General features: G+C 44.0%; 1 protein-coding gene across 1 annotated transcript in view; it reads left to right on the top strand.

The window, feature by feature from the left end:
* Positions 1-13,588, top strand: part of thada (THADA armadillo repeat containing) — a 111,698-nt gene that overhangs the window by 81,770 nt on the left and 16,340 nt on the right. Inside the window, exons 32-36 of the mRNA XM_047603736.1 lie at positions 1,382-1,761; positions 7,163-7,287; positions 10,302-10,374; positions 10,754-10,904; positions 10,998-11,120. Coding sequence (XP_047459692.1) covers positions 1,382-1,761; positions 7,163-7,287; positions 10,302-10,374; positions 10,754-10,904; positions 10,998-11,120 — 852 coding nt within the window. The remainder of the gene's footprint in view (positions 1-1,381; positions 1,762-7,162; positions 7,288-10,301; positions 10,375-10,753; positions 10,905-10,997; positions 11,121-13,588) is intronic.

Raw genomic sequence — 13,588 nt, 5'->3', positions numbered from 1 at the left:
GCTTCTAGCTGCACTATAGGCCGGAGCAAAGCTTTATTCTGGTTCAGGTTACTCTACAGCCTCCTAGCCTCTGGATTATTCTTCTATTTCACACAAAAGTTGGTGTGTGTGTGTGTGTGTGTGTGCACATATGTGTGTTTATTTGTTACTCCCCCGCGGCTGTATGTTCACAGGTGGTTGGGCTGGCACAGTAATGGGCATTTCCCAACAAACACTGATGCAGCCTTTTCTATAAAAGTAAAAATAGAATAGACTCTGGCCTCTTCAGTCTGGTCTACTCTCGCTATTATTTAGCTTCGCTGAGTGGGAGTGTGTTAGTATAGCTTGTGCAGATGTTAGTCTCTTGACTGTCTTAATCCTTATGATTTTAATAGTCGCGATTAAGGAAAGCTCCGTCTTGATTAATATTATTTGGCGACGGGGTCAGTTTGGTGCAGCGTCGGTGTGTTCCAGAGTTCTTGAAAATAGAAAGTACAAGATGTTTTCTTTAAACCTGTGTGGATTAAAGGGCTGCAGCAGGATTCAGTACCAAAGGAGCGGTAGCTACGATGCTAATAAAGGGACGCGCTCCGTCATCTCATCCTCCCATACATTCCTACCGCTAACGTTGTCCGGCTCCTGTTGGGGAGGTCTCGTTGTATTTCCAGGCCAGATGAGATACCTGCTCTCTAGCCTGGAAAACAGCCCGAAGCTGCTTATTATCATCGTCCACAACGGCTCTGCACCCAGACTATACACCGTATCCGTTGCAAACTTTTATACTTATGCACTGGCGCGTTGCCATTGTTCTGTAATTACACCGATTAAATTACACTCTGTGTACATTAAAACTTTGGTGATTGGTACTTAGTGACTCAAGTTGGAGCTAATAAAGGTTGAACAAGGAAGTCGTTGCCTGCAGAAAATTCTTGAAACATATGTTTAGGTTGATATTTTTGTTATATTCGAGCCCCTGAGGAAGGTCAAACGTTTAGCAAAATGGTTGTAATTCCTACATCTTTTGCCCAATGTGGATTTGAATGTCCTCAAATAGAAGCTGAGATTCTGCATCATAGGACCATATTATATTTGTGTGAATGTTTAAAGTTCTTAGTTTTCTATTGAAACCTCAAACTTCCCACGAGTCCCTTAGAACCGAAGAACCTGCTCAGATAATTGACCGTGACCTGCATGACTGAGAACCTTCACAGACATTGGTCGTATCTATTTAAAATAAACCCGCCACCCAATGGTGACCAAAGATTTAGTGTAAAATTAGTGTTGTTTGTGTCTCTATCAAACTACAACCATCCAGCTTCAATCATGACATTAATAAAGACTCTGAATGTGTGTCCTCATCCCGCATCGTCCGCTAACTCATTCAGGTTCATGTGTTTGTCAGATGGTGAGGTCGGCGCTCTGCGTCCCATGGTTCTCTCCGTCCTGATGTCTTCGGAACTGGTCACCTCCGACTCTTCCTCTGCCGCCCTTGAGCCCGGCGGTACCCAGTACCTGATGAGCCTGGCCCAGGTGGCCCTCAGTGCCTGCGTGGAGGTCCCAGAGCTGTGGAACAGGCCTCAGCCGACCAGCCAGCTCCTGGAGCGTCTGCTTCGATGCCCTCAGTATGAGGTGAGGGAGCTGGCAGTGGAGGGGGTCCTCAGGAGGCTGGAGGAGGTGGAAGAAAAGGAGAGGAGGAGGAGGCCTCAGTGGCTGGACGAGACCACCCTGTCTAACCTGACCAGCTTGGCTCTCCGTGAAACACACCCCCAGTGTCTGGCCAAGGTGAGACCACACACACATTTACACAAAGACATTAGAGGAGGTGCGTTTGGTTGTTTGAGAACCTGCGTCTGGTTGTTTTATAGATGTGTGTTTGTGTGCGAGGCCGTAACCAAACAGAACCCCAAAGTCCTGCCATCGCAAAAATGAGGAACTCTCTCCAACAAATATGGTTTTCCCATTCGACACAGCTTCACCGAACCACAGCGGCGTTCGCTGCAAACTGATTAAAGGTCCCCGATCTATCTCGCAGAGGGTTTGCGTGAGAGGCTAATCGGCCGCATGGGGCAACGCCAAGCGCACTGGCAGCGAGCTGACTCACTCACTTCCACACGCCGCTGAGAGCGTTGGGAAGGTTTCCACTCTTAACAAGGTTTGAAGAGGAAGGTGCAGCCTATTTCCTGTTTGGGGACAGAAGGTCGTATTTCAGCGGGTTCATAAAGCAAGTAGGAGGCTGCCAGCAGACCTGCTCTGCTGCTCCTGTCGTTAACACTCCTCCAGAACTGACACGACTCAATGACTGTATGTGTGTGCGCCGCCACGCTTCTACCGCTGCTGCCGACTGCTGCGCGCTTTATATGGGCTCTGTTTTAGTTTTTTAGTTTTTTTTTTTTTACGTATGTGTTCGGTCGGTAGTGCATTCTTCGCCCGGCTCTGCTTTACAGGCCAGCCGTTAATGTTTATGTGTCAGCCCCCGTTAAGTGGAGCCTCCCCGTTCGCCAAGGACGCGCCAACACAACGGGGCCAGTTGCCATAGCTTTCACTGGACTCCACTGAGGCATTCTGGGAAAGGTGCAGGCCAAGGACTTTTCCATCCAGCGATGCTTACCAAGTCTATTCAGCACTTATTCAGGTTAAATACCACATTGACTCGAAGAACAGATAAAATAACAAATACTATACTGTAGGGATGGGAAAGAATATCGATATGGCGATATATCGTGATACTTTTTCTTCTGATACTGTATCGATTTTGAATATCTTAGTGTTGATTTTAAAAGAAAAAGTCATGATTTAGGTCGATCGTGAACGACTTCCACACCAAAGCACTAAAGCTGACATTTGGAGGCATTTCACATGGAAGAAGGAACTAATAAGCTGGACAAAGAGTACGCAGTTTGCAAACTGTTTTGACATTTAAGTGGCAAGAAACTTGATTCGCTTTTCTGGACAACTGCAGTAAATTGGAAATATAATATAATTAATTATAGTAATTGTAAGATAATTTGAATTAATATTGTTGACAATGTTTCAGACCCCACCATTTTCAATGTAGCGCTTCTAAACAAACATGGTGCTACTGCATCACTGTGAATTGTGGTGAAGATGGAAAGGTCCAAAAATTAAGAAATTAATTTCAAATTTCCTTTGGGCAAAGGAAGTTGGCATGTTGGTTTGGGTTTTTTTTTTTTTTTTTGAGTGACCAAACGTCTTTTGAAAGACCTGACCACCATCTATACCTGTCCCTGAAAATGTCCCCAATTTTAGCTCTTTATGAATGAGAAAAAAAAGTTCTCGCAGAGACTACAACTATTACGGTAGTCGGTCATGCTGCTATTGACATGACAAACGTAGCAGTTTAAATATGTTTAAATATGAACAAATATGAGAAAATAAATAAAACCATAATTGTCCCTGTTTCTTCATTTCATCTTGATAACATTTATTTTATTTGTATTTTAATGTCCCCCAGATTTCCACATCAGCAGGCTGTGGTAACACGGGGCCATGCAAACCTGTTTTCTTACTAGTGTGGGATTATTCTACAATATTTACTCATCATCACAGTAAAATAGTCCATACTTAGTCAATCTACTGCATTAATTCCTCTTTCAACCAGTAGAAAATGTTGTGAACACATGATTATGCATAAAAAAAATACAGTGATATGCATTTTTGCTCATACTGCCCAGACCCATGTCAAACCCATCAAATAGAAAGCACATCTTTATTGAAGTCTAGATTTTAAGTTGAATGTTATTTAATTCACATACGTCATGAAACCAGCGGAATAGACGGTGATATTGTCTGAGGACGTGATACTAGTGAAGTTTATGGAGCCATAGCTTGAAGGGCAGCTAATGTGTGTGTGGGGGATTTCCTCTGGTCTCACAGCTGTTCTTTTTTTTTTTTTTAACTTTCGTGTAAAAAATCATTATAGCCAAATATCTTTGTGTAGGATCTACGTTGACCCAGGACAGTGAATACCTGGTTGAATTAAATGTGTTGGGGCTGTAAAGGCTGAGGAGGCAGACAGAGCCTAGACAGCTTTGCAGTGTATGCTGGGCAGAGTTTATATTTGCAGGGTGGGTGTCGCTGTTTATTTGCATGTCACAGCTATGAACACCCGTACGCCTGAGTTGGCACGTTTTCCTGTGACTGTGTATATTTGAGCATGTGGGCAGTCGAGTGTGTCGCAAGACGGGAGCTCATTAAAGCGAAGTTGTAAAAGTCAAAAGAAGCTGGGATGGCGAGACCAGCTGGGTCGAAGCTAGCAGTCAAATACCTGGCAGACAGACGGGTGGCTGAACTGTAAAGACAAAAAAAAAAACACACAACACAACGCCTGACCGGGGTTAAAACTAAAATAATACCCTCTGTACCACAAAAAAGACCAGAATTATTGGAAGTTTTTCAATTTAATTTGCAATAAAAGAGAGAAATGAGCGGAGCCAGTGAGAAATAATGTCTGAAGAATAGTGTAACATTCCTGTCAAGTGTAATGGACGGCTGTGGTTGCTGGACACTACATTGTGGTGCAACAGAACATTTCCAGATCACTTGTTTCCAGCAGTATAAAACATGCATGAGCTATACAGTATGTGTGCTCCATGTACTGTTGGAAGACATTGCAGCTGTGCAGTGTGCTACCTCTAGTGTATTTATGATGCAGCATTAATATCCATTATTAATGAGATTATTTGAACCACTTAGAGGCAGTGGAACTAACTGAATGTCATCAATTGATACAGTTGTAAATCAGAGTCAGAAAAGACTTTATCTATCCCCGAAGGGCTGGTAGGAGGGTAAAGAGTGATACATTAAAATAAGACCAAGAGAATAAAATCACAAAAGAATAAAATCACTAAAGTGGGTGGGCAAAAAACAGCATATTATGTACAATGGCAGGCCTGCTGCCAGTAACAGTAGAGTGAAGGCAGATATTTTACCAAGCAATAGCCTATTCTGTCGCGCTGCAGAAACCAGGATTAGTACTTGTGTCGATTAATGTTTGTTTTCATTCGTTCATTGTCCTGTCCTCTTGGCCGGGGGTGTCAAACATACGTCCCACAGTCCAAACCCTGCCCCCCAGAGGATCCAGTCTAATGCAAAAAATAAAAATAAAAAATGCATAGAAGACACTAACTTAAATTTTGCAATAAAAGTAACTACATCTGTCACTAATTTGTTCATTGTTTTATGGACAGAACCCCCAGCACTAAACAACAAACAGACATAATTGCACTTATTGTTTTGTAAAAGGATAGACTTTTGTCGTAATGTACTTCCCTGCACTAAACGAAAGGTAAATATTACTGGTACGACCCTCGTGAGATTCCTTCAAAACCATGGCTTTAAACTGTGGGACCAAACCCCAGCCTCAGCCGGCCAGCAGGTTAGAACCCACAACCTTTCTTAGGGCCAGCTAACACCACTGATCTCCGGAATCGATTCAATTCCAACTCACAACGCTTCATATGGAGAAATTTTATTTTTTAAACAGTTTCATATAGTTATTTGGAAAAAAATATATATATTCATGGATAACCCCTTGAGAGGAACCGTCTCGTTTTTGATTGTGTCCAACATAGAAACATAGCAACAAAAGTCACAGTCACAGTACAACAGACACAATGACGTACAACATGCACAAGGCTCTCGACCACCAACCCACCCCCACACCGTTCCCGAAAACCCACAGTACCCACACACAATGAATGAGTGTTATTTACCTCTGGTTTCACATCTTGCGTATTATGTGTTTGTCCGGCTCTTCTCTGTCGTCATACTTTATAAATCCAGACAGCCTTCAGGTCTGATGGTGCTGTCGTAGCTGGAGCTTCTGTCAGGTTCTGGATTTCCCCTCAACGTGGCTTTATCTCGTTGCACAGCTAGGATACGTACGACTAATTTAGAATCAACAGTGAAGCTAAAAGAACCTGGAGAGAACCCACACAGACACAAGGAGAACATGCAAACCACCGCACCACTGTGATGCCGTGATTGGGAGAATAAAATCTATTAATGAGATTTTATGCAAATTGCACATACACTGGCTTAGGCTCCAATACGAGGCACAAAAACCAAAACAAAATCAAACTGCAGATCTGATTGATAGAACTCTGTCTCTACTAACATCACACACTGACTTTTGATTGGTTTAGTGTATTTATTACACAAGATAAGATAATGCTTTAAGATAAAGCCCAGTCCAACTGAAAACCGACCAGCAAGCTAGCAGTCAGCTACCAGCTAGCAACCAGCTAACTAGCCTAGCCAACGGCAGTAAGCAGGTAATAATAATGTGTTTGTGCAGCTTTAACATACCAAACATCGTTGTATCTTGGGTACAAGTCATAAATGTGCCATCAACATCTGTGTGCTTTTGGATTTTATTTGCAGATGTGCTCAGATCAATCTCAGATCTGAACCTGACCGACAACACAGCCGCTAACTAGATTACCTCGCTGCTTAAATGCAAAAAAACACACACAGATGTTTGCACACAGTCCCTCCCCTCCACCCACACGGATCGTATAAAGCGAGCCTTATTTTAAAGCTCTAATAACAGGCCGGGGCCTCGGAAGAAATAATAATCATGGAGATGTGCAGGAGAAATGTGCTGAAAGTCTTTATATCGGCAGGTTAGTTTGGAACGACGGCTGAACGAGAGGAGGGGAGAGGCACGCAAAAGCTCAGCTCATCTCATCTTCGCCAGCATGTATGCGCTTGTGTATCCGCGAGAGTGCAGATATTTGTGTGTGTGTGCGCGAGAGATGGAGGCAGCTGTGTACCCACGGTTAGGCTTGTGCGTAGGGAGGATCTGACCGGTGGGTTTAAAAATACCCTCGGCGCAACTTGCCAGCCGCACTGCGAAGAGGACACCAAAGCTGTGTTGACGGATGGCCCTGAGCAACTTCCCTCACCAGTAGCCCTCAGAATGTGTGAGATGCAGAGAGGGATGGAGGGGAAATGATGGATGCACAGATAGATAGATAGATAGATAGATAGATAGATAGATAGATAGATAGATAGATAGATAGATAGTATAAGCAGAAACAGTTTGTTGTTACAAACTTCTTGAAGGATTTCCTGAAGCGTTGATGAATGAATCTGTTTGACTTCCGTATAACACAGAAGCTGTTTACTTCCTAACTTTTCCTTCGTCCCTCCCTCCCCTCAGGTCCTCCAGGTGTTGTCTGCGTTGAGCTCCAGCACTGAGCTCCCGTGGAGGGATGATGGGAAGATTTTGTCCCAGGAGGAGGTCCTGCTGCACCTCCTCACCCTGGCTGAGACCTCTTCTTACAGGTCAGACGGATAGAAAAAAAAAATAAAAACATCTCAACAAATTCTGTTAATGAAGGTGATACTGTCCTATAAATAAGACTGATCAGTTACATGGAAGACACACCCTAGCATATATCACACATCTGAATCCATAAAATTAGCCTCAGGGATTCCACATGATGGTGCCAACAATGGTGCCTCCTCTGGGGAATGACCGGTGGAGACTTGTGACTTTTAAGAGTCTTGTCTCTATGCTGTTGGAGTTCGTCCTCGAGCCAAGATCTAAAGATCTTCAGTAAAAATGGGTTGAGTCTGGCAACTGGCAGAATCAAAAACATTTCAAAACTCTCCTCCCCAGCAAATTCAGCCCCAGAAGCAGATATAAGATACAAGCATGATATTCAGGTAACTCTGGGGCTGGTGGTGTAAGAATGTTTGCATCTACAACCAAGAAAGACATTGATTAAATTTGACTTGCATTCCCTGCCAGGAAAAGCCTCCGCTCTCCAAAAAGTACATTCTAGCAAAACTGCAGCTCGCCAATGAACATATAGGTGTAGACCAGGCCTTTTGGAACAATGTGCTCCTGACAGATGAATCAGTGATAGAGTTGTTTGGCCTCGGCAACAGCAGACGTGTCTGGCACCGGATCGACGGCGGCTTTTTACGAGGAGAAACTTTTGTCGACTGCTCAGCTTGTAGTCGCTGATTCAATTTAGATTTCCGCATCATATCAAAGAGCGAAAGTTGAACTAGAAGTGGACCTTTCAACTGGGTAATTATCCCGAGCGCACAGAAACTGGAGGGGTGGTTTTGGAATGAGCTAGTCGGAGGCCAGATGTGAATTCCGATGAAATGTTGCGGAGGGCTTGGACGTTTGCAATAGACCGAAGAAAACCACAAAACATCTCGTAAGTAATGGAATTCAGCTTGGAAGAGCCCAAAAATTTTAGTAAGGCAGCGTCAGACACTGGACAACCATGTATTCATGATATTTGTGTTGGATTTTTCTTACAATAAGTGTCCATCAATAAGGTAAACCAATCAGGCATAACATTATGACCACTGAGAGCAGAAGTAAATTACATTTTAGACCATCTTACAGTAAATGTTCTGCTGTTGATGTTACTTAGACATGTAGCACCCACCTAGTCCAGACCAGACACCCCCCACCCCATAGCAATGACACTCCTTGATGGCAGCGGGATGCAGCCTGATATAGACACACACACAAAAACACTTCTAAAAAAAAACAAAAAAAAAACAAAAAACATGAAGAACTGCACAAAGTCTTGACCTGGCCTCTAAATTCTCTAAATCCCAAACTGATCAAGTATCTGTGGGATGAACTACAGAGGACTCACCCATCAACCCATAGCCAGACACTACAGGACACCCTCAGAAGGTCCATGTCCGTCCTCTGATGAGCCACAACTGTTTTGAAGGCACAAGGGAGACCTAGGTGGTCATAATGTTCTGCCTGGTCGTTGTATTTCTCTAAATGTGCTCCATTTTGATTTACTTCAAGGTAAATGTAGGATAAAAAAAAAAAAAAGGAGGCAACTGAAACTGAAAACTTGCTGTCAAAACAATCCCCGAGCAGCTTTTAGCTGTGATGGATGGAAGTGACATGAATGTCCTCCGGGGCAAGATGCAACCACACACTCTTCCTGAATTTTCGTGGTTTGTGAAAGAGCCCTCATGCTGCAGCTAGGTCTTCATTCAGAGCCACAATCCATGGAGCAGGGACACACGGGCTCACCGGCTGAACTTTAAACCTGCACCTGGGCGCACCTGAAGTCTACTTTGTGTGCTTGCCTTCGTGCTTCTTCATTACTTTGGTAACCGAACGGTTCACAGCCACAGAGGGACGGTAGTCTTAAAAAAAATAAAAGGTTGAAACTTTAAAGTGGGTGAAAGCTGATATTGGTGCTCTGAAAAGCCTTCATCGCACCATTATTCCTACATTAGATTATTCACACCTGTCAGGCCTAAAGCATTAGCTTCATCGAGGTTTATGAGAGAACCATGACTCATAGGGCCTCTTTCTCTTTTACCACAAACTGACTTGGCGCTCTGTTCCAGTATTTGTGTGTGTGCGTTCATACTGTAAGCCCTTTGACATGCATTGGCAGACACGCACCTTCCTTGACAAGCCACTGCTGTACTTTTCTCACCCCTGACAAGAGAATACAGGCTCGACTAAGGATTGGATTACAAAGGCTTATAGCCCCCGTAAAGCCTTTTCCTGGCCACAATCTCTGGACCCGGGGATCCACTTTCCCTCCGGAGCGGCCCCAGGGTTATGATTAGAGCCGGGGTGGGAGGAGATTGGGTTGCTGGCTGCCCTTGTCTGCCTTGTGATTGAATGGCACTCGGGCTATTGTGATCCATAATGTAGTGGCGAGTACCAGCACACTTCTTTTGTGGATTGTAAGTCAATATAGTCGAGTGATGTGTGCGTGAGGCCGATGGTGCCGGCGCATAATGGTTTCCACGGAATGACCTGAGGAGCGCATTGTCACTTTCAAGATGCTCTCACTGCACAAGTATGTCAAATTAAAGGGTTGGTTTGCTCAAATTACAAAAAACAATTAGTCACTGGCTGTAATTTGAACTAAATCATCTCTATAACAGAGTGACGAATGACGTCTTGGATGAAATTCGTCATGTCCATTTTATTCGTCAAACTGTTTTCCGAAATCTTGGGTAGAGCAACAGAGGATAAATCCCCGTCACGTCGCAACATTTAACATTAAAACTACACCAGATAAGTTCAAATCATCCATTTTGGCAAATATTACACCTGCAAATATTACGTGGCGTTCCTCAGGGTTCAGTTTTAGGTCCACTTCTCTTCAGTCTGTTCATGCTCCCGCTGTTAATACCTTTTCATTTCTTTATACATTGATGTTTGATCTATATTTTGCACGTTTTACACAACATCCTGAATGTGAAGCACTTTGGTGCAAATGCTCTTTGCTTTAAAGGTGCTATATAAATGAAATAAACTTAAAATCGTTTTTGTGTTTCAGCGTGGAGCTCCACTGCGCCGCCCTGACGCTGGTCTCTCAACTGGTGGTTAAACTGGTGAACTGCGACCCTCAGGTAAAGAATGATCCATGAAGTCATTGTAAATATCAAAGAACATCAGGTTCAATCTAAATCTCTAAAAAGACAAGTGGACTCTTTCTTTAACGCTTTTGGATATTTTTCTTAATGAACAGATTTGTCCAAATAGTCACAGGGTGGGGGATAGTGAGGCACACCTGTGTTCTCACTTTTTGTCAAAGATTTTCTTTGAAAAACTAGTTTAATTTGTGAAATAATCAAAAGTAAATATTCAAACTAAATATACTTGTAGACCTATGAATATGTCTCCAAGGACTTCAACCTTCCTCTGGAATATCTCCACCCAACCCTTCTGTCCAAATGTATGACTATATGATCTGAATGCTTGTGTTATTTTAATCTATCCATCGTGTAGGGTGCGAGCGCAGTGTCTTGCCTGGCTCAGTGGGGGGCGTTGGTTTGCTCGTGCTGCAGCGAGGAGCAGCCTGTGGAGGTGAAGCTGATGGTCGCCCAGGTGCTCGTCACCTGTGCCCCCAGCCTGCTGACCAGCCCTCATCTGCCCCTGGGTGAGTGTCACTTAATGCAACTTCACGGAAATAATTATAGTCTAAAATACTAAAAAGTGTAATTTTATGAACCCCTGTGTGTGTGTGTTTCAGGTCTGTCCACTACACTTTCTCTGTGGAGGAGTCTGTTCATGCTGCTGCAGGATGAAGACCAGGAAGTGAGAGATGCAGCGTCTGACTTCATCTCTAACGTACCAGCTCATCTCCTCGGTGCAGGTACATCCTCACAGTTATTCACAGAGGCTCTTCCACAAACCTGCTTACTGATATAGAGGAGGCACGCTAGCGCTAACTCCGCTAGTATTGTTGATTTAAAATAGAATAGGTGGCTAGTTTAGCCAGCCTACACTTCCTCCCAACTACACAACATTTTTATAGGGGGAAATTGGTCTCGAGTCACTCCACTGGGAACTGATTATGTCTGGCAAAGATCTGCTGGAGGTTTATGAACAATCTGAGTGCAATCAGAGCCAGTCTGAGGCCCAGTAGTGCGGGTCATCATGGCGGCAGTATTTGAGAATGGAGGATATACAATGCCAGACTAACAGCAGTATGTATTCTCTGATGTTAGGCTGCCATTGTATATATGTGTGTCTGCTCTGACAATTCGATGCACGCTTGATCCTCAGGTCTCAAATTCTGCCACCATGATGAGATGATAAATTGCGGGGTCGTCTATCCAATGCCCACCCCCAGCGAACCAAAACTCAGCCACATCAGTTGCATAGAAGACATAGAAAGTTGTACACAGCAAGCGTGTACAGAGCACTGATTTGATCCCATATTGTATCCCAGATGTCATTGGGACGCGTCTCCAGTCCGTCTCAGGGTTAACATTCACTTTCTGAATGCGGTCCTTGTCCCAATTTACAAACAATGGAGAAAATCAAATAGCTGACAGGAACGTGTCCTCCTCCTACACACTAGGTGGCGATATGTGTCTTTTTAGAAGCTCCCTTTTCTGGTTGACCAATTACCTCATATAATAAACAAGAGTCGCTCTTGCGCGCTACTTACGGTGCAGATAAGATGGTGCTATCCCTCAGGTTGTTCTTCTACCGGCTCTGTTTACCTTCTTCTACGACTGGCTTTGTTGGTGGTTTTTGTTGGGGTCCTACACTAGCGCAGCAGTTGTGGAGCATGCGCATACACACGTTGTCTAGTTAAAGTCTGATTAAGTGTATACCTGCCTGGGAAAATCAATTTCCATTTGCATTATCTGGTATTATCGGAAAAGGAGATTTTAGTCGGAGTAACGTGTTTACATGTGCATAAGTTGTCCCGTTACAGTCAGATTAAGGCAATAATTGTTTTTTTTTTCACGTGACAACCATTCACACTCACACCTACGGTCAATTTAGAATCACCAGTGAACCTAACGAGCATGTTTTAATGACGGTGGGAGGAAACTGGAGAACCCAGAGAGAACCCACGCAGACACAGGGAGAACATGCAAACTCCAAACAGAAACAGAACGACTCGAGTCGCATCAGTGCTAACAACCACACCACTGTGCTACATTCTGCAACATGCAGAATCTGCTGAAAAAGCCACCAGCAGGTGTCTGAGTAGTGGCAAAGACACTCACCTACCGCCCAAAGCTGACCCCTATTTTTTTCATTTGAAGACACATTTGTTCACTTCGCCACTCGCTGAAATGCAAAACCCCAACCGAAGCATGTGTAAAGCCACATTCAGAGACTTCTCCAGGGGATGTGATTTTATTACTACCCACACCACTGACCTCCCATCCAGAGAGAGCACGGGGATAAGTTTTCACTCCCTGGCCGGTGACGCTGCCAAAGTTAACTGTTGTTCTTTTGAGAGCTCGGTGGTCGTCCCGTAACTCAAACATTATCCAGAATAAATCAAAATAACTGAAAAATAAAAAAAAAAAAAAAAAAAAAAGCTAATGGGATGAATGGAAGCTGTTGTGCTGTCACTCAACTGGGAGCAGCCCTCCTCTCATCTGAGCCATGTTTTAGCTTGTACTTGGTTGCATTTTGGCAAAGTCTGAGCTACTGCTGGCAAGTCCTGTTTCCACTGCGAGCATGTAGCATAATGCTGCTCCCATCCAAATGTGGCTTAAGACATAAAACTACTCACAAAGACACACACACACACACACACACACACACACACCAATATAGAAATGTTAAAAAAAGACAAAGCGTTGATGATATCATTTCGTGTGAAGGGCTGGGGCACATTCCTTTCAGTAAAGGGGGCGCTAATTGTAGCTTAGCACTTTGGATGCATTGGCGCAAAACGTGTGTGTTTGTGTGGTTATGTGTCATTGTTTGTGGAATGTCTGAGGCCTGTTTTCCGAAGAACATTCGCTCACACACTCACAGCATTAAAAGAGAGGACTGACAGCTGCCAGCTCTCAACTGCCCCCGCCTCCCTCTTCACAAAGCAGCCCCAGATCGACTTCCTTTCCTCACAACACTCACTTCCTGTATTTTTCCTCAGCTCCTCAGCAGGAGCCACCCTTATTGTGTCTGTCGCCGCTGATAGCATCTCATAACATAACACGAGATAGCGAAAACATCTCGGGGGGGGAAGAAAAGAGGATAAAAAGTCTCATGGCATCGCAGCGCTGTTTGTGCGCGGGGGCTGAAATGATATCCCCCCCGGTTTTATTTTAACCTGTGTTTAAATAAATAAATAAATACAAATGCAGC

Source organism: Mugil cephalus, chromosome 13, assembly GCF_022458985.1.
Source record: "Mugil cephalus isolate CIBA_MC_2020 chromosome 13, CIBA_Mcephalus_1.1, whole genome shotgun sequence".
In the NCBI taxonomy this organism is placed as follows: domain Eukaryota; kingdom Metazoa; phylum Chordata; class Actinopteri; order Mugiliformes; family Mugilidae; genus Mugil; species Mugil cephalus.
The sequence above is the reverse complement of the archived record's forward strand: the minus strand, read 5'-3'. Positions and strand labels throughout refer to the sequence as shown.